This window comes from Acomys minous (assembly GCF_964271855.1).
Source record: "Acomys minous genome assembly, chromosome: 10".
Lineage (NCBI taxonomy): Eukaryota > Metazoa > Chordata > Mammalia > Rodentia > Muridae > Acomys > Acomys minous.
Genome location: NC_140491.1, coordinates 45,099,158 through 45,119,790, shown reverse-complemented (window position 1 = coordinate 45,119,790; position 20,633 = coordinate 45,099,158). Strand labels below are relative to the sequence as shown.

At 49.8% G+C, this 20,633-nt stretch overlaps 1 protein-coding gene across 8 annotated transcripts in view; it reads right to left on the bottom strand.

The window, feature by feature from the left end:
* The window catches only part of TNS3 (tensin 3), a 413,668-nt gene that overhangs the window by 296,320 nt on the left and 96,715 nt on the right, over positions 1-20,633 (bottom strand). For 7 of the 8 annotated variants that reach the window (XR_014782789.1, XR_014782790.1, XR_014782791.1 and 4 more), the window contains 2 exons: positions 2,865-2,917; positions 536-707 (listed from right to left, as the gene is read on the bottom strand). Coding sequence is in view for 5 of the 8 variants with exons in the window: in XM_084800093.1 (XP_084656219.1) it covers positions 536-707; positions 2,865-2,917 (225 nt within the window). In the remaining 3 variants the exon portion in view is untranslated. Of the gene's footprint in view, positions 1-535; positions 708-2,864; positions 2,918-13,022; positions 13,199-20,633 lie in introns of those variants that run through there. The other variant, XM_084800094.1, reaches the window with a different exon arrangement.

Sequence of the window (20,633 nt, the reverse complement as noted above, 5' to 3'; positions counted from 1 at the left end):
CATCTGAGACACACACATACACAAACACACACACACACACACACACACACACACACACACACACACACACACGGTAAAATCAGGGTACCTAGACTTGCTCCCAGGACTGCCTTGTTTCTTGGACCCCTATCCTCTTGCCTTTCCAATGCACTGGACAGCAGGAGAGGACATGGCTGCCTCCTGACACCAGGGATACCATTTGACATTAGCCAGGATGACAGCCAGGAGCTGACTGAGAATGCCTACCATCCCAGAAGCCAGTCTTCCTGATGAAGACGCCATGCTCAGATCCTGACAGAGACAGCAGCCACATCATATAGTCAACTGTCACAGCCCAGGACACAACCATTAAGAGCAAAGCCAGTAGTGGCAGGGCAGAGCACCACCTCGTTAAGATCCCAGACCACAAGACCACTCCTCCTCACTTGTAAGCAAGGCATATGGACGTAGCTGGCCGTCACAAGCATCCTCTGAAGGAGCCCTGCCCACAGCACCGCCCCTGCCCCCTGCTACAGTGGCTGTCCTGCCCACTCACCAAGTAGTTGTCGCCATGCTTAGATTTGAGCATGCGTGTGACCTCCTGCAGGCTGTGCAAGTAGGACTCCTCTGAGCAGCTGGCAGGGAAGGACACTGCGATGATACGCTCTGTGACATACGTGAGGTCCAGTTCATGGCTGTCCTCCATGGCTGGACTCAGGACCAGGGGCCTGCAAGAGAGGATGAGGTGGTCAGTAAAAGGATGACAAGAAAAAGAGTGAGCACTCACCCTCTAGGGTTTTCAGGAGGGAACAGGAAACAGCTGCTTCCTGGGAGCCCCGTTACAGCCCACCGACATTGTCCCCCATTCACTAGGGTACACAAGATCTACTGCAGGCCAAGACTGAGCCGACACAAGGGCCTAACCGTACGGAATAGGCAGAGGAGGAGCAGCTCAGAGAAGAGTGCAGGGGTGTGGGTAGAAAGCATGGGGGCACGCAGAGAGGCCCGGCAGGCTCCACAGTTTGCCCAGAGATTGGACCTTGGAGAAAGACTCTAAGGCGTCAGGGTCAGCATGAGGCAGACAACAAGGATGGTATAAGCGGAGATAGAAAGATAAGATGACGGCCCGGGCATGGTGGCGCATGCTTTTAATCCCAGCATTCGGGAGGCAGCAGCAGGTGGATCTCTGTGAGTTCGAGGCCAGCCTGGTCTACAAAGCAAATCCAGGGCAGTCAAGGCTACACAGAGAAACACTGTCTCAAAACACCAAAGGGGAGGGAGGGAGGGAGGGAGGGAGGGAGGGAGAGAGAGAGAGAGAGAGAGAGAGAGAGAGAGAGAGAGAGAGAGAGAGAGAGATTGTAAGTGAGTAAATAAGTAAGTTAGTTGACTACAGAAGCAAGCAGCCACCCTGACTGCTGTTTGTGTAGAAAGGACTAGTGAAATGGACCAGACAACCTGCGGGGAGAGGAGAGGGTCTGTGCAAAAAGCCTCGAGACGAGGCTAGACCCACCGCTGGAAAGTGGACGAGCTAGCATACGATGATGTAAACAGGATGTAGACACCTACACTCAGAATCATGATGCAAGAGGGATCCAAGAGACATGGCAGAGGGCTAAACCCAAGAGAAAAAACACTGTCATTGAAAGCAGACTAGGGTGTCATCTATTGACTCAGCTGCCACCACTCCTGGGATGCTTACCTGGGTTTATTTTTCCTACTTTTACTGTATGTCTTTCTCTGTCTTTCCTTGACGTTGGGGAAACGTGAAAAATGAATGGTTCAGGAAACCTCCTTGCACCCACCCATCCTTCACAATCACTAACACTCTACAGTCTTACCAACACTTGGCTGGCTTCTGCGCACAAGTCTGCTCGCTTCTGGCACCTACACTGAAGCAAGCCTAGATATTTTTCATCTTGAAAAAAAAAAAACTAATAGTGGCAGGCATGGCGGCATACATCTTTAATCTTAGCACTTGGGAAGCAAAGGCAGGCAGATCTCTGAGAACTCTTGGCCAGCCTGGTTTACACAGGAGTTCCAGGCCAGCCAGGGCTGCCCAGTAAGACTTAGTATCAGATAGACAGACAGACAGACAGACAGATGATAGATATGACAGATAGATAGACAGACAGATAGATAGATATAGATGATATATAAACAGATACCAAGAAAATCCTGATAGTGTAGATTTTTAGAAGATTTTTATCAAACATAGGTAATGTGATATAATGCCATTATCATACTTAACAGTAGAAACCATAAAATTGGTTTTTACAGTTGATTTTTAACCATTTTCAAAGATTTTTTTTCTTTCCCATCTTGTTCTTCAAAAACAGACACAGCAGTTTCTTATGGTTTTTAAACATAAACAAAATTAAACACTATTATTACTACTTTTAATGACGATAACAACATGACCTTCTAAAACTATCCCAGTCCACAAAGAGGTGTCTCCCAAAGGTTTAGCCACTTTTCCTGGCCCCTGCCAGCAATCAGTTAGCTGTTCCCTGGGGCATGCCAACCCATTCCTCACTACTGACATCATATAGTCAATCAGATGCCAACAATGTCACTGTCTACCGAAAGACAATCACAGATGTTTGCACAGTCTAGGCATCTGATGTCAGGGCTAAAATTCACAAATGGTTACCAATGAGACGTTTTAACTTTGATGACTAATTCTTAAATCAGCAGTGGCGGGGCGAGGGGCGCTGGAGTGCCCAGTGGAAGAGCACTTGCCTGCCATGAACCAGGCTGGCATGCCTCCAAAGCCCCGTTAAGATTACTACGATGAATAATAGAATACCCTAGTCTCCTCTCTGGGAATCAGTCCTGACTCATGGCCAGAAACACGGGGACGAGCTTCTTTCCCACAGAACACTCACCTTGAAGGCTTGTCACAGCAGAGGACAGCAGATGGTGTGGGGCTCTCAGGAGCCTAGGGATATCAAAACATGAATCCTTTAGACATTTCCTTCCATGCCAACCCTTATGGCACTCAGGCCAACCACCCAGCCATGCTGCCGCCACAGCCCCCACCGCCGTCACAGGTGCCGCCACTGCCACCACCACCACCACCACCACCAGGAGGAAGAACGACAGCTGTCACACAGCCGCATCACCAATGTTAAGCAACCCGTCACTCCCACCCTCCTCATCTCCAGGGAAGGTGTGCAGCGGGCAGGGGAAGGTGAGACCAACCCCTCTCCAGGGCTGGACGGCCACAGACTCAGCACATACAGGAGACTCCGATCTGGTCCAGAGGAGCCTCCCACCCCCACCAATGTCAACAACCATGGTGGACAATCATGAATGTATGGCAGCAGTTCTCCCACAGGGAGAAAAAGCCTCAGGTTCTAACCCCAGTTCAGTGGGTATTAAAGGCTGTGTTCCACACCGGGTTCACATACACATTACTGCAAGGGTGTTGTGAGTGTTCGTGGGGTAGAGTTCACAGGGTACTGCCCCCCACCCAAGCAGGCTCTATGAACACCCAGAAGCATCACACACCACCCCTAATTCTCACTTATACCCCCCTAATTCTTATTTATACCTGGACTCCCCTCCACTCAATGTGACTGGAGGGACAGAAAATAAATAAAATAAACATACTCATACACGCAGACATTCAAAATTAATTAGTAAGTTTTAAAATCTAGCACGTCTAATCTGACAGCAGCACTAGAGAGGTTGCCACGTCCCCTTGTGATCACATGGGGGAAACTAAAGATCAAATCATCCTAAACCAGGATCACTGGTACATGTATCTCACACACACAACAGACAACCACATCCATGCAGATGCAGACGGAATGCTGAACGCAGGCTGGCACAGGAGCAGTTTCCTCCTGGAACACAGCTCTGCACCATTTCCCTCGTATACTTCTGTAGGCATTTGTTTTGTTGCTTTGTTTTTTTTTTTTGTTTTTGTTTTTGTTTTTTTGTCCTGTCTTATTTTCTGCTAAGAACACACACAACATCTGAATGAGAAGGAAGAAAGCCACCATGTCCGCAGCCGGCTTGATGACACTGTCAGTCTCGGGTGTGACATCTAGCTTTTTCCCTATCACCCAAAGGGATGCTCCTGCCTTTCTGCGCCGAATGAGATGATGTCAGGCAAGGCAGACAACAGAAGGAACCACCGGAAGTGGATCTGAGGCTCTTGGACATGGATCAAGGACCCCACCAAACTGCAGTTGCAAAATAGCTAAAAAGCCGTGGAGGACTGAGAACTGACACCTTCCTTGTATCTGTGGTCTGGCCACATCGCATGCACCTGCTGCCCAAGGACCATTCCACCACCCTTACCCGCCCTGCAGGCCTAGTTCCACCCTGACAGACAGTGTTTCCAGAAGTGACTGTATCTCCCTTTGGGCTCCATACCAATCCCAGTGGATAATCAAAACCACTGATATTAGGACAGGCTCTTGTCAGGTTTCCGGGTAACTTGGTGACCCTGCTAGAGGATGTGTGACCCCAGGCCTCACTTCATCCCCTCAGAATAAACACATGAGTTAGGCCTCTGCCTCTGGAGCTGCTGGAGGCCTGGGCTCAGCCACTGCCCTGAACATCAATTTCTTCTGTAACCAGGATGGGTTTGAGGGCTCTGCTCCACTCGTCTACATAGAAGCACTACCCTCAACTGCTAAAAGAAAGGCCAGGACGCTTACACACCAACTGGATTTCTCACTGCCTCTTTTAAGATGCAGCAGTCACAGGTTCAAGCAGAATACGGAAGTGAGCCCTCCAGGAAAGCAGAGGAAAAAAACAACATAGAAACCCCATGTGAGTAAGAGTAGAATTAGACCACCCCAGATTTGCTTCTGCTTATTATAACCAGGAAGGGCTCGTGGCAACAAAGTGTTGAATTTATAGCCAAAAGAGAAAAAAAAAAGTTGAGTGGAGAGTGAGGACTGACTTTCACATGAACTCTGGTGCCCCATATTTGACCACGTCCCCTGGATGGGGAGGCCTGGTGGCACTCAGAGGAAGGATAGCAGGCTACCAAGAAGAGACTTGATACCCTATGAGCATATACAGGGGGAGGAGGTCCCCCTCAGTCATAGTCATAGGGGAGGGAAGTAAGGGGAAAATGGGAGGGAGGGAGGAATGGGAGGATACAAGGGATGGGATAACAACTGAGATATAATATGAATAAATTAATCAAATATATTTTTAAAAAAATAGAAAGAAAGAAAGAAAAAGTTCTGTATCTTAAACTGTCAAACGGGCCTTTGAGTGCAAAGTGTCAGAGGCTGACCTATGCTGCTCACTGATGAGAAATGAAATTGCCGTGGTCTGTGCACCCAACTGTACCAACACCCCCAGTCCATTTGCTCACTTAGGAGCACCACGCTAGATCCCAGGCTGTCGTCTCGCTATGACTTATCCTCACCATGACTCAGACTGAGATTTAATCCTTGCTTAGGTTTTGGTCAGGAAGGTTATTTTTCTGTCTTCGTTTGTGACTAAGCCGTTCCCAGATTAACAGGCTAACAGGTCGTCTCCAGCGGCTATGCCATAAAAACTGCTTTACTGCTTCTCTTGCCACATGACGCCTCCTGCCACTATGAGATTCTACTGGCAAGGAGGCCTGACAGGCCCACCTTTACACTGTGAACTCTGCAACCCAAGTCTGAGGTGGGCTCTTAGTGAGACCTCTTTCAAAGGTTGTCCCTGACTAGACTGCCTTTAGCCCGGACCTCTCCCACCCCTAGAACCAGAAAGTAAATACCCATTCCAGGGATGGCTCAGTGGTCAAGAGTGCGTGCTGCTCTTGCAGAGGACCTGGGCTCGGTTCCCAGTACCTACATGGTGACCACAACCACCTGACACTCCAGTTCTAGGAGATCTGATGGCCTCTGGCAGCACCAGGTGTGCACATGGTGTGCATACACACACACAGCCAAAACCTATACACATATATAAAAGTTAAGTATTTTTAGAACAAAATTTGAAAAGTTAAACAAGTGTTTGTTCTATATAAATTAGCCAGGCTGTGGTATTCTGCCATTATATAGCAACAAAAATAGACTAAAACACCTCCTCGCCTAATTTCTTCAAGCATCCTATAGTTTTCAGAATTTAAACCACACTTACCATTTTACCACACAGCCTTGAAAAGCACAGTGAGATTCGCTGGCCAAACCACTTAGTTCTGAATTTCATGTTAAGTCTGCACCCACAAGGAAGATGTGCAACTCTTAGGTGCTGGCACTGGTGCCAGGCATGGTGGGCAGGCTTGGAAATCTCAGCCGTCCTAGTGAGGCTGAGGCAGGATCTGTTGAGGTCAGTCGGGGATACAGAGAGAGTTACAGGCCAACAAGAACTACATGCTGAGACCACCCCTCACCACCACCATCCCATCCTACAAAACAAACAAAACCATTTGTGGTGGTGTCACTTTCCCTAGTGCAAGGATGGAAAAGGGGGTGATTAATCTCCAGATGTGAGTGTCCCTGAGGACCCAGGGCCTGCTCACAGTGGAGTGAAGAGGATGTCTGAGAGACTGTCTTGTTCCAGCACCTATGGATCCAGCTTGGTGCTGTACACACTGGTCACATGACAAAGTAACTGTTCACAATCTAAAATCATGAACATTACACCTACTCACAATTTGTCTTAAATTGGTAAGTATAAAATTTCAGAGGATGGGGGGCTGAAAGACAGAAAGAGGCTATTTTACATCGTCGTCCCCGCCCCCAAGTCCAACTGGAGTTGAGCTACATAGATGTTAACCTCATACCACATACAGCAACTGCGGTACCACTTGAGGCACCTCCCACTGGGACTCACCGCAATGCCCATAGAAGCGTCTCCCATTGTGTCTATCTGAGGGAAGGAGGCAGGAAGAAAGGGCTCAGCATGGCCCCGACCAATTCCAATCTAGTCCTAACACTTGTGGGCCATCATCTGAGGTCACAGAGAGCTCAGTGCCCTCGAATACCCCAACCTCCAGTCCTATGTGTGCTGGCTGCCTGCCTCTTGCTGGAAACCCAGGCCAGGCCTGGCTGTCTGCAAAGCTGTGTTCAGGACTCAGCAGCCCCCAGAGCCCAGACCGACGTCTTCTCCTAAACACACCTCATCAGCATGTGAGGGCTCTATGCCTAGAACCTGGAAACTGTAGTCACACTCCTGGATAGAGCTGTCCTGCAGACATACATGGTGAGGTCACCTGCTCTGGCTCCATCTCCATGCCCAGAAACTTCCCGAGGAAGACTGACCCAGTGAGCCAGCACTGGCAACGACTAGATCTCCCACAAGATGAGTGCACAGGACTTCCTGCCTCAGGGGGAAACCCACATCTGCACAGTTCCTACCAGTGTCTGTGGCCATACCCCTCTCGCCCTATTGGCAGGCTCTTACCAGTCTTCACTGTCTACAGGTGCAGAGAGAAGGAAGGGGAGGGGAGGGAGGGGAGGGGAGGCGAGGCAGGATGCACGGTGAAGGTCAAGCCTGTGGCGGGCAAGCTCACCAAGGCCACCTCGCTGCAGCTGTGCTGTCCTTTATTGCAGCCCTCCCCGCACAGCCTCAGTGCCCATCCTGGCTCAAGCACTCTGGTCACCGCTACCTCCTTATAAACCAACTACTATTGAAAAAGCTCTTGGAGGCCAGGCTTGCACAGAAACACACCCATAAGATACAAAGCAGACTGTGATAAAGGATTTAATTTGAGGGGCTGGAGAGATGGCTCAGAGGTTAAGAGCACTGCCTGCTCTTCCAAAGGTCCTGAGTTCAATTCCCAGCAACTGCATAGTGGCTCACAACCATCTACAGTGAAATCTGGGACTCTCTTCTGGCATGTAGGCATATATAGAAGCTGAAACACTGTATACTTAAATAAATAAATCTTTCTAAAAAATTTTTATTTGAGTATTAGCCAATTTCTTAAGGGGCTCGAAAGACATCTCAGCAATTAAGCGTGCAATTTGCTCTCCCAGTAGCAGTTAGCAGCAGCAGCAGCAGCAGCAGCCAGCTTAAAGCTGTCTGTGACTGTAGTACCAGGGGATCCAAAATCCTCTTCTGGCCTCTGTGGGGACATACACAAAGTGACACACCAACACACATGTGCACACACCCACTTTTAAAATAAATCTAATTTTAAAAGTAATTCAAACCAATTTCTTTTGATAAAGGTGATTATTTTGTATCATCTGAAACAAGTGCAGCAATCACAGCTCTTCAGCCCTGACTACAGACCCGGGTGCTTCTCTCTCAAGACCAGACAGTTGAGCTGTGGGTCATGAGACTCTACGTGGAAACATCCCAGGATCTGCACATGCTTTGTATGTGTCAGGTAGGACAAGGAAATAGGAGCAAGATGACATGGAGACATCCCGTGATAAGAAACATTATCAGCCCCACCTTCAAGGACACCACAGGCTCCTCGTGGGTCCACTGGGATCCCGGAAGCCCATGGAAAGTCCCTCTGGCCACACTGCTGTCACCCCAACCCCAAGGCCAGGCTATGTCTTGTGTCTCTCTGGGTTAGGAAACCATACAGAGCATGGTCAAAACCACAACTCTTCACAGACTAACCACCTAGTGCACTGGCCGTTGATTGCACTGTGTAAGCTTGTGGTGCTCTAACTTGTAACACCTGTAATGTTGCATCCCACAGGACAAAATCTGAGGTGAACACCCACTCGCCATGCACCCCACGTACAAGGCCGGCAAGCTCGAACCAGGGCTCCTTTCCCAGGGGGAGGCGACCAGATTCAGATGTCTCACATTTGACAGACCTAGGGTGAGGTGAGCACATCCCTTGTAGGGAGAGGAAAGCGGTGTGCACACAGGGTCCTGGGTAGTGGTGGTGGTGGTACTAGACATGAGGAGGCCATGGGAAAGGCCCCAGGAGACTGTCACCAAAATGACCCCAGAAACATCTTCACCAGAACTGCCAGCTGAACACAGGTCAGACACCAGCTGGACACAAGACCAGATGTGAGGAACACACATAGTCAACCAAGATCCTGTAGCCCCAAATGACCCAAGACTGAGGACAGTCAGGACCCCATTTACTCTGAGGGGAAACTCAGAAAGCTGCCCAGGGCATCTCATTCGCCTGGAAGGGTAGGGCAGGCCATGCCTGCTCACCAATACTCCTCTTTAGAGGTGAGGTCTGGGGAGTCACACACACACACACACACACACCCCAGACCCAAAAAGGAGAGACTTTGGAGGCACGAGGATTTGGCTTTGCTTTTGTCCATGGCAGTGTTGTGTTGGAGCAGACTCATGGAACAGTGGCAGATTTTGGCACCAGACAGCCCTGAATATGATTATGCACCTCTTTCCCAAAACCTGGGAGTCATAGGACCCTGGGCAGGAATCTGCATGAGCTCAAATGGGCTTATACACAGAATGTGACAAGGACCCCTTTACCTGCTTCATTCAAAGAACAAAGACAAAGTGCCCCACGCCTGCTTGATGCTAATACCACCATGCAACTGTTGTTTTTCTCTGGCTTCATGCTATACGGGGATGTGCCGAACACTGCAATCTCCCTTCCCAGAAGTGACACTGCTCAGGATACGGCAAAGCCAAGTTCAGAGTCACAGTCCATGCTTGTGAACAGCCCATAGCCCATAGCACCAAGAAGCGTGCAACAGCCATCAACTAACTCTCTGACTCCACTGAAAGTACCAACCACCCCCTCACCACACAGGGTCAGAGGGCCAGTCAGACAGGATGAGCTGGTAGCCCAGGGTCCTCACCATCATAGCACACTAGGATATTTTGAGAGAGACCTCACAGTCACATAATTTGTGCAGAATGTCAATGTTGTAATTGCCTTATAATTAATTGTTATTACTATATCAACCTCACAAGTTATCTGCAGCTAGAAAACACAGTGCCTGTTTATCCGCCGTCCCAGGCATCATGGATCTTGGGACACATCCCGTGGGAGGGGTGGCCGGGTTGCCACCATCATATCTAAAGGCATCCTCATCCAAGCAGAGACCAGGCTGTCAGGCACACTGTATCTTGGATGCCTTTGGAAGCCCTCGGGGCTTCTATAAAAAGTGGTGCTCAGAGATCTCCTAGCAGTAAAAATGACACAGAAGTCAGGCCTGGTAGTAGCCACAAGGGCTGCAGCAGAGCCTTAAGGATCACCACGCATCGCACCATTGTTCACCCAGGCCACCCCGCACCCAACCCCCAACAGACTGGTTCCCATCCATCCCAAGCTATCATCAACGTGGACGGAGTCATCTGAGACACGTGGCCAGGCCCAGATACCCTCCATTCCCAACAACTCTGGCTGCAGCAGCTGCCCTCAGGACAAGCACTAGATCAGTTTCCAGCCGAAGGAGCGAGGGACCAGGCATAGACGATACAATGTGAGTGTGACCAACTGCTCCTACGGAGCTGCTGTGGGGTCAGAGCCTGTATCTGGAGCCGTATGACCCAGGTGCTCACCATCTCCTTGTCCATAGAACGGGTTAGTAAATCATGACAAGGACCTTCTCAAGTGAAGTCCTTCCTTCCAAGTAGTAAAGCAGCATGGCCTACTGCATCCTCCCAACGTTGCCTGCCACAGAATAAGTAAATCCATGACTGCTGTCTCTAATAAGGCTTTCTCCAAGGATGTATCAGTGGCCCCAGAAAAAGAGACTCTAGAAAAAGGCTGAGTGCGCAGGCAGGGAGCCTCCTGGGAGGGGACAGCAGGGGCTTCAAAGGAATCATGGGAAGGTGCGATCAACTAATGGAGGATCCACTGGGAAGCAGCTCGCCAACATCATACAGCCTGCACTGGGCAGTTAAAGATGCTGTGTGTTCTAGCTAATGACTGTGCACATTTCTAGCAAAGCATCTTTCAGAGGTGGATGTCCTGTCACCAGAGAGTAAAGAGCGGGTCCTCAGCATGGCCGCCGAGGTACCAGTGAGCTGCCCCACCTGATGGTAGACCATAGTCTTTCTGTGCACCTACCTCAATACTCTGCCTTTCCTACCCCAGGGCCTTTGCACATGCTGTGCATGGCTTAGAATGCTCTAAGCCAACAAATCCAAGTCTCACTGCTAACTCCAATGACTCCTTGAGGTCTCTTCTCATCGGCCATACAACAGCTTCACAACAAAAGGGTGCCTTATCCCCTGTTCCTGACAAAGTGGGGTTTTATTTATATTTCTCATTTACATTAGTAATGTATTACTCTGACTGTAGCTACATAAAAATAACTAAGAGTGAGTGTGTGTCTGTGTGTGTGTGTGTGTGTGTGTGTGTGTGTGTCTGTCTGTCTGTCTGTCTGTCTGTCTGTCTGTGTATAGAATCCAGAACCTCACATATATTAAGGATGGTCCACCACCAAGCCACACATGCCCTCAGCCCAACTGCGTCAATTCCTTTCTGCACACCGCACTTCCACGCTGACATAGCAAAGACATTAAATATGATTCGACAAGGCCTCTCAGCCTTTGGCCAGTGCCCCTCGTAGGCCCACCATACACCCAGGACCTGCAAAACAAAGAGGAAACAGACAAGGACCCTGATGCATCCAGCCACCCAGCCATTCTAAACTAAGTAGTATGGAGACTGCTTTCACATTTCAGCACTAGACATCAGGCAGCTCAGCAGAGTGGCATACCTCAGGTGAGTATACTGGGCCTCCTGGGGACTGGCTGCAGGATCCCCACCCTCACTCAGGCTGCCTCAAGGCTATTTACTGTTCCCCTTGGTGACTGCTTCCCTGTGCAGTGCAATATGCCAGAACATAGGACATGGCCCCTACCTACTGCACTAGTCAAAGAGGTACCAACCAAGGCAGAGACAGCAGCTTCTCTTCCAGTGCAAACCAGGGCTCAGGACAGCCAGGACCTGCTACGTCTTCCCCACACAGTTAACCAACAGATAAAAAGGATTCTGCTTGAAGCCATGGAAGGAAATCTGGGCTAGGCTTGAGTGGGCAGCAAAGCAGCACGCACGTCCTGTGTCACTAGGCCTCTGCACTGTTCCCAACAGTCCAGCCGGCACAGACAACCGGCAGTGTGCATGGTTCTGTGGAAAGAAACAATAGCAGCAACGGCCAAAAGTACCAGGAAGCTGGCTACACAGTTGATGACGGGGCACAGACCACAGTGCTGGCCCAGAGCGGGGTGGGGCGGGGGCGGTGACTTGGTGTCTGGCCTGAGACATCTCGCCACACCACAGCTGCTCTGCCTTCCTAGCAAGGGCAGGAACCATGGCCAGCATTTTCCAAAGGCCCCAGCTGCACTCAGAACTAAGACACCCACCTTCTGCCTCCCCATATGCAAGACACAGGATATGGGGCAACCTCTGGAAGCCAAAGGCCTGTTTGAAGCCAGATTTCCTACTTAACTAGCTACCCCAATGTGGCGAAAGTACTCTCTCTGTGTGATCTGGTTTCTTTATCTTTTAAGGAAAGGCAAGATTAAATAAGGAAACTTACAAGAGGCAGAAAGCTGCACTTGCGGGTGCTAAGTGCACAGTACTGCTTATTAGCATAAATAATAAATAAACATGAGCTACAGACCCAGTCGTTTCACTTGCATGCCCATCCAGTTTTAGGCTACTGAAACGCATTTACCCCACATTAGCTCTGATGGTCTAGTGGAGATTTATCAGTCACTGCAAAGCAGTACCACAGTCTGCCCTTCTAAGGGAGAAGTAAAGCTCAGGAGGCAAGGGGTGATTTTTATGTTCCACAGCCAGTAAGACTCTCATCTGCACTTCTAGGAGGAGAACCCAAGAAATCAGTTTATCAGAATCACCCAAATACACTCATGTAGACGCTCACCTCTGCCTCTGAGTTCAACTCCGACAATCAGCTACCTGAGGTTGCACCTGCCATCATCACCTGTAGCCCATTACTCCTAGTGGTCTGGCCACTGTTAGGAGGCCTGCCTGTTCTACAGCCATATGGAACACCAGGGCAGAGGAAGGCAGACGTGTGTGAAGGAGGCCAGTACTGAGCAGGGAGACAGGGAATAGAAGCATACAATAGATAATGTGGTGGTCCACATTCTCTCTAAGGTTGGAGTACAGCTGGCAGAGCAAGGGCAGCCAAGGACCATCAACTTACTGTACTCAGCTGTAAGGCCATGGGACTACCTCTCCTTCCTGAAGCAGCTGCTCTGATTGCATCACTTCTTGCCCCCTCCTGCCGCTCTGTCAGTGCCCTCTCTTCCCACTAAGGCCTCTGTCCTGGGCCTAGTGGAGGACGCCAGAGCGGCCAGCAGGCAGGAGGGCCCTCTAAGTGTGGGAGGCTCCAGAACCTAAGCTGGGGCTGTGGGCAAGTTGTGTGTGGAAGCGAGCACGCATGCTTGCACACTGACAAGGACGCTGTGAGCCCGAGGCTGTGGGCCAGCCTGCCAAGGGCCTACAGAACAAGAGCAGTGCTGACTGGGGAGAGCCAGCAGACCAGGAAGGACTGCCTGTCGCTCTGTGAGAGGCTCTATGCCAACCTCAGGAGGTGGGGCTACGGTGTTGGTGTCCTTCACTAGGGCCCCTCAGAACAGCCTATAGAGGACCTCCACTTGTAAGGTGCAGAAGCATTGCTCCCCGGGAGAAACCTTTACTGGAAGTCTCACTGGGAGGATCTGGCAGAACCTGGCACCTACCTGCCTCCCAAAGGGCTTCTCTCATTCTCTTCCTCATCCTCGGTCCCTTGCTTCCAAACATTCCAAACAGAACTGGAGAGGGCTCGACAGTAAACCCAGTACAATCAATCAAAAACTTTTAAAACTGAAAACAAACCAAGAAACAAGTGCAGAAAACCAAGGTCAGAGCTTAGGGCACGTACACGCTCTGCTGGTTCCCAGTGGCCTACAAGCCAGAACACAAAGGGAGATTTTTGGCTAGGCACACAGAGCTGGGTGACAGCGGAGACTTTAAAGGCCAAGCCTACTGTGGGAGGCTGGGCTTGATCTATTATCACCTGGCTAAGAGCAGGACAGTTAGTGAGCCAGCTTGCCCTTGTCCACCGCCGTCAGAAGTGCCGAGGCAGCTGTTCAAATGACGTTTTATGACAGGGTCAGTCACATCCCATAAGCTGACACTGAGGTGGGTGGGCATTTATTTCATAACTAATCTCTCTGCACTACAGTGCTGCTTTAGCCTTTCACGGGCAAACGAAACACTTCACACAGAAAGATGACCACAGGAAGAGACAGGGGAAGACTCACTCGGCAGCCTCGCTGGGCCATTGGGATACTGCTCCCCAGGAAGGCAGCTGATCTGCTTCCAGGGCAGAGGGGAGACAGGGTTGCTAAGCTTGAGTGAGCTAGGGAACCCCACCACCCAGTCCAGGCAGGAGGCAGGAAGAGCAGGCGGGCTCAGGGGTAAATAAGACCATCTGTCTGTCCCTCTAACCAGCCACAGTGTCAGGATGGCACCAAGAGGACACTGACTCCTCACAGTATTTGTGTTTCGCCTCTGTGAACGGGTTCCGTCTTAACAGTCTCACTAACAGCAAAGGCCAGGACAAGGGAGTGACAGCCAGGGGGTACCTGACAGCCTAAGCACGGGTTGTCAACTGTCCTGTGGGGCTGGAGCCCCAGCACTGTCAACAACTCTGCCACAGGGAAAGCATTCCCATCTTTGGCCCTTGCTTTAGTTTCTCCAGTGCAGAAATACTGAGGGCATTCTATGTGGCTGCACGCGGGGTGGTGTGCAGCCCAGAGAACTCAGAGTTTCTAAACACCACCAAAACCTGCTGGGAGATGGCTCCATCAGTAAATAGTTGCTTTGCAAGCAAGAAGACCCAAATTCGAATTCTCAGCACCCACATACCAAATGTGCAGCGCATGAATGGCAGAGGCAAAGGGATCTGAGGGCTTGCTGGCCACATACTGTAGCCAAACTTGTTACCTCTGGGCTCAAGAGAGAAATTATGTAAATAATAATAATAATAATAATAATAATAATAATAACAACAACAACAACAACAACAACAACAATAATAATAACAATAATAATAATAATACAGAATAATAAGAGGGAGATACACAACACCAACATCAACCTCTGGCTTTTACATGCACACTTACAAAACATGCATATACACGCGCACACTCACACACACAGAAGGTGACAGAGAGAGAACACATGTGCAATCAAGCTTGGCACAAAATGACAGTTGGCAAAGCCTAAGTTCCAGAATTTCAGTGGGGTGACAATAGCTAATAATGGTGTACCTTTATTATGTGTCAGTTAGAAACAAATTAACCTCAAAGAGGCACCCCCAGTGCAGGGATGGGCAGGCAGAAGTGGTCAGGAGGTGCTTCACCCACAGTGGGACAATGCATAGAACAGACAAATGCAATCACTTGCTTAAGAAGGCAGAGACCATCTATGTAGATGCCAGGGTGTGGACTCTGCTATAGTAGGGAGGAGTGGGCAGCCTGTGCTAAGTCCTCTCTCCAGTTCAGAGAAGCATCCTGTCCTGTTGCCTAGACTACCCATCACCCCGATATATGTAGCCTAGGCCCATAGGCAAAAAAAAGCAGGCATCCTACTGTGAGCAGCCTCTCAACCCCCAATCAGCAGACAAGAGGTGCTATCTGCAGGACATCAGAGCTAAGGCCTAGGGTAGAAAAAGCACACAGCTAAGAGACTGGGAAATATAAGCAATAGATACAGGCCAGACTTACAGCTGGCTCCAGAAACAGTATTCACAGAAAGGAGGGGCTACAAAGCAGGTGCAGTTCTTTGGGCATCATGAGCTATTCCGAAAGACTTTGGGGACCCACAGTGAGCGTGGCCTACTCAAATGGCAGGGAGTCCTGATTCACTGGAAGAAGAGGCTGCCCAGGTAGCATCGATAGACAGTCCTAGGCCATGGCTAGCACCATGCTGTCCAGGCACCCAAAACAGGCTTCGAACAGAGTGATGAATTCTACCTGTGCAGATGGCACAGTCATCCTAGTTAGTGGGAAGACCCAGTAAGAACAAGCACTGAGCGCACTGTGTGCCTGGCTACTGAGCCTTCTGCTCTGGGTCAAGCACAAAATAAAACCAAGCTGTGTGGGCTTCAAGTCACACTGGGGGTGGGGGGTGAGGGGGAGTGCATGTCCCACAGAAGCTGGGACCACTGGGCGCATCCTTCCTGTCCTTCCTACCTGGTCAGACCCCTTCCTGCTTCCTGCTTTCCTTGCACACCTCTCGCCCACTGCCCCCTGCCTTGTAGCTAGCTCCCCATCTGCTCCCCATGATGTCTGCTTCACTATAGACCCAGAAACCCAAGGCCAAGTGATCATGAACACTCTGAAATCGAACCAAAATAAGCTTTACAGCTTTAAGTTGACCTTTTCAATATCTGTCAAGAGTGACAAAAACTGACTAAACAGACAAGGTCTTTTATTGTTTTAAGAGCCATGTTTCCCTTCCCCTACCAACATCTCCTTCCGTCTAGTCTTTCTTCCCTTTTCAGCATGTCACCAAACCTGAGATGAACAACATAAGGAGGAAAGACTGGTTTGGGCTCTTGGTTTCAAGGAGTTTTCAGCTGGCTCCACTGTTGGCGGCCGAGGCACAGCATCATGGAAAATGGCCTGAAGGAACAAAGCCACCCACCTCACATCAGCAGAGAGGGAGAAGAGAGAGGGGCCAAAGATGTGACACAGACATCCAGGGCAAACCCCCACCTTCAACCTCCCCCCCCCTCTCCGAGCTCTCCACCATCACAGTGACCTGTTCCTCCAACTAGAGGCAGCTAGTTTCCACCACCTCCCAATAAGGCTCCCAAGTTGTGATATGCCAATCAGTACCACTGATTACTCCAAGGTCTTTGTGACCAGTCACTTCCCCAAAGCCCTGCTTTTGATATCTTCACTGAAACACATGATCCTTCTAGGGGGCACCTTATGTGCAAGCATAGCAATGAGTTTCTGCTCCCCTAAAAGTAGGCAACCTGGACTCAGTATTTTTTTTTTTCCTCTACACTCTCTCTGGAGATGTGGTGATAAACGCTAACCACAGACTCTGAGAAAGGAGGAGGTTGCTTGATTCTGAAATAACTGTGATGCCACAACATGGAATCAGGATGGAGAAAGGACAAGATGAGAGCATACTTGGCTTGAGACTGGTCAGCCACCTACTTTCAGGATAGTCCCTTCTGTCCCAGCGTGGCCCTGATGACCTCATCAATGCCTCGTCTCACATTCACTCTCCTTCCCCTCTCCCCACTTTCCCCATTCCCCATTAACTTACTCACCACTTCCCCAAAAGACACTTCTGAAACCCCATCATCACCAACGTCTTCCTTCTGGCAACCCAAGAACCTAAAATGGTTCCTTACGTCTAGGACCTTTCGGTTTGTTCCACCTCTCAGATGTGGAGCTCCAGCATGCCCCATCCCACTCCCAGTGGGACCTTCCAACTAATCATCACCATGACCACATGCCCAAACAGCAGCAGATGACATCAGAAAAACCCGCAGGTAGGGAAAGACACAAAACAGAAAACTACTGCCCATGTCCTAGCTCTGGCTCTAAGGACATGCATGCACTACAGGTTCATCCAGGCCACCACTTGTCCGCCATGCTGTATTATTTCACAAAGAACAACACTAACCTCAAGTTACCCCAGGAGCACCCTACACTTGCCCCAGGCAGTGCACAGCACAAACCCCTGGCACAGACACACCATTGATTCCCTGACCAGTACTGCTCAAGTGGCCCAGGACGACGGCCTCTGGCTCGCACTGTTCAGGCAACAAGCACGGAGCCAAGGCTCCATAGGAGATGTTGCAGTTCTAGTCCTGAGCAACCCTGACAGACGTCAGAAAACATGTCTGCCCAGATCAGCCTGGAAACCTACCGGCAAATGAATCTCAGGACAAAAATAGTACCAAGACGTCACAGTTAGGGACCATAAGCAGGCGATTCTACTCAATTCCTTCCTGGGATTTTGCCTTTTGATGGGTCAAGGCTAGCAAAGCCAACTGCTCCCAAACCCATCACTGCCATCATTGTCCCCCCTACACATGCGGCCGGAATGGTAGCTTTAAACATGGTGGTGGTTATGTCCTCTGTACTCAGTGGCTTAAATCTCAAGAGTCTGAAAGCCACAGGAAGTGTTAGGGTGATGACCCTTAAGTTCACCAATATCCCCATCTTTCCTTTCTACTTTTACAGAGGACCACTGACCGGTACAAATTTGTTCTAAGATAATAATACAATTACAGACTAGGGCGGCATCCACCGAGACGGGGATTAACAGAAGCCAACCACAGATGCAGTCTTCTGCACGGGGCGGGGGTGGGGGGGTGGGGGGGGGACACACAACGACAAGTGGCCACCCTCTTCCGGAGCCCCATCCTAAGCCAGGAGTTCTCTCTACCAACCTATGTCCACTCTCCATAGTATTCAGGCTCAGTGGCCAGGGCAAGGCCCCAGTCAGATCCTGTGAGAGCTTTCCCAAAGTGCTGCCCCTGCCCCCCATCCTCCACAGCCCAAGGTGACGTAGCCACATGGGATAGCTCCCCTAATTTGATTCTATACACACTCATTTAGGACTCAGGGAGCGCCAGTCACTCAAGCCATCCAATTTTCTCCTTCAGTGAAATTTTTTATTGATGTATATGTAAAACATCTGTGTGAGTGGATATTATATGTATGAGACTGTCCACAGGTGCCGGAAGAAGGCAGCAGATCCCCCTGGAAATGGACCTGCAGGTGGTTATTAGCCAAACCATGCAGGTGTCAGAAACTGAGCCTGGGTCCTCCGAAAGGACAGCATATAACTTACTCAACCACTGAGCTACCTCTCCACCCACTGGGATTTTTTTTTTACAACAAGAGCTTGTTAGGTAGCCAAGGCTGGCCTGGAATTTACTACGTAGCCCAGGCTTAAAGGGCAACCTGCTTGTAATGCAAATTTTAATAGCTGCGTGGTATTCAATGGTCCAGCCTGAAGAACCCACATGTCTCATCTCTAACTGCCCGCTCTTGTGAAGGATGCTGAGCGGAACACTCTGCACCGCGAACTATGCGTCATCTTTGTAGGCTGTGCAGGAAAGACAGCTGAAGATGCTGCCCGTGCAGACGCATGTGCTGCAAGTCATGTGATATCCAGAACCAGATACATTATTCACCTGAGGGGGGAAAAAAGCTTCCAGACAGAGCAGAAGGGCTCTGTAGGTGCATCTAATCCCTTTTCTCAATGGGGAAGTACTAAGACGAAATTAAGGGGACCCAAAGTCCCTGGCTAGCTATCAGACAGGTGGGGAGACAAAACCTCCCACCCACTAGCTCTGTTCAGGGAACAACATACTCACTCTTGGGGTGGTGCTCAGCCCCAGTACGGGCTGTGCCAACAGAATGTATTAGAATTGAAGTCCCATCACCAGGATGCTACACTAGACCTCCAAATCCCCCAACACAACTCTCAGTACCAGGTACCACAGGTACTCACAAAAGCATTTTTAAACTTAATGGATTCACACAGGGCAGTGGTGTCAAAAGTACGCTTTTAATCCCAGCACTGGTGGAGTGAGGGAAGCGGGGAGGCAAGTCCAGCCTGGTCTACAGAGCTACTTCCAGGTCAGCCAGGGAAACACAAAGAAACTCTGTCTCAAAAATAAATAAATAAATAAATAAATAAATAAATAAATAGGAAGGAAGGAAGATGACTGAATAAAAATAACAAGTTCATGAGGGAGGACACAGGAGAGAGTACTTGTTTATGCCACCAGGACCCTTTACGGTTAAGATCATTCTAAGATGGTGACTTGCTACACACACCCCAACCTTGGAGACTGTGGCACGGTCTGATCCCAATGGCTAGGGATGAAGCTGTTCCGTACACACTCAGATCTGGAAGCCCCAACCCCAGGAGCTAGGACTCTGACTCCAACTGGAGGAATTTCCATAGGGTTATCCTGGTGGCATCTTAATTCAAGCTGACTGATGTCCATTCAAAATGAGATTATGACAGAGACACGCATAAGTATGACTGATCGTGTGAGGACACACTGTGTGCAAGCCGAGACAAGAAGCTGCAGACGGAAGGAACCTTTCCATGTAGCGAGCTCTGATTCTAGATACCAGGCAGTGGGGGAAAGGCTTATTATTTAGATGCCAAACCTTGAGTACTTGATGACAGCAGGCCAGTTGGAGGGAGACATCATCTTTTAAAGTATATAAAAGCCAGCAGTCAGCCGGGCAGTGATGATGTACACTTGTAATCCCAGCACTCGGGTCTCAGAGGCAGGTGGATCTCTGTGAGTTCGAGGCCAGCCGGGTCTACAAAGTGAGTCCAAGACAGCCAAGGCCACACAGAAAAACCTGTCTCAGAAAACCGAAAAAGAAAGGAAGGAAGGAAAGAAAGAAGGAAGGAAGGAAAGAAGGAAGGAAGATAAATTGATCGATCGATCCAGCGGTCATTTGTGAAGTGATAGAACCACCAGGGCACTCTCTGGCCTCTCAGCATGATTGGAGGCAGCCTGGACACACCCATATTCCTTGATCACGTCCCCCACTGGGTTCTCCTCTGCAGAGATGTCCTATAGAGCTAGAGCAGACCACGAGCTTAGTGTATGCTGAAGAACCGTCCCTTCATTCCCACGAATGCCCCTTTTTTCCTTTCTGAATGCTGCCTGCGGAAACATCCTCATAGGAGCATCTGCCTGGTGTAGTTCTGAAGATCTGATGGACCTCAGGAAATGGTTAAGAACAGGACAGACTTGGGGAAA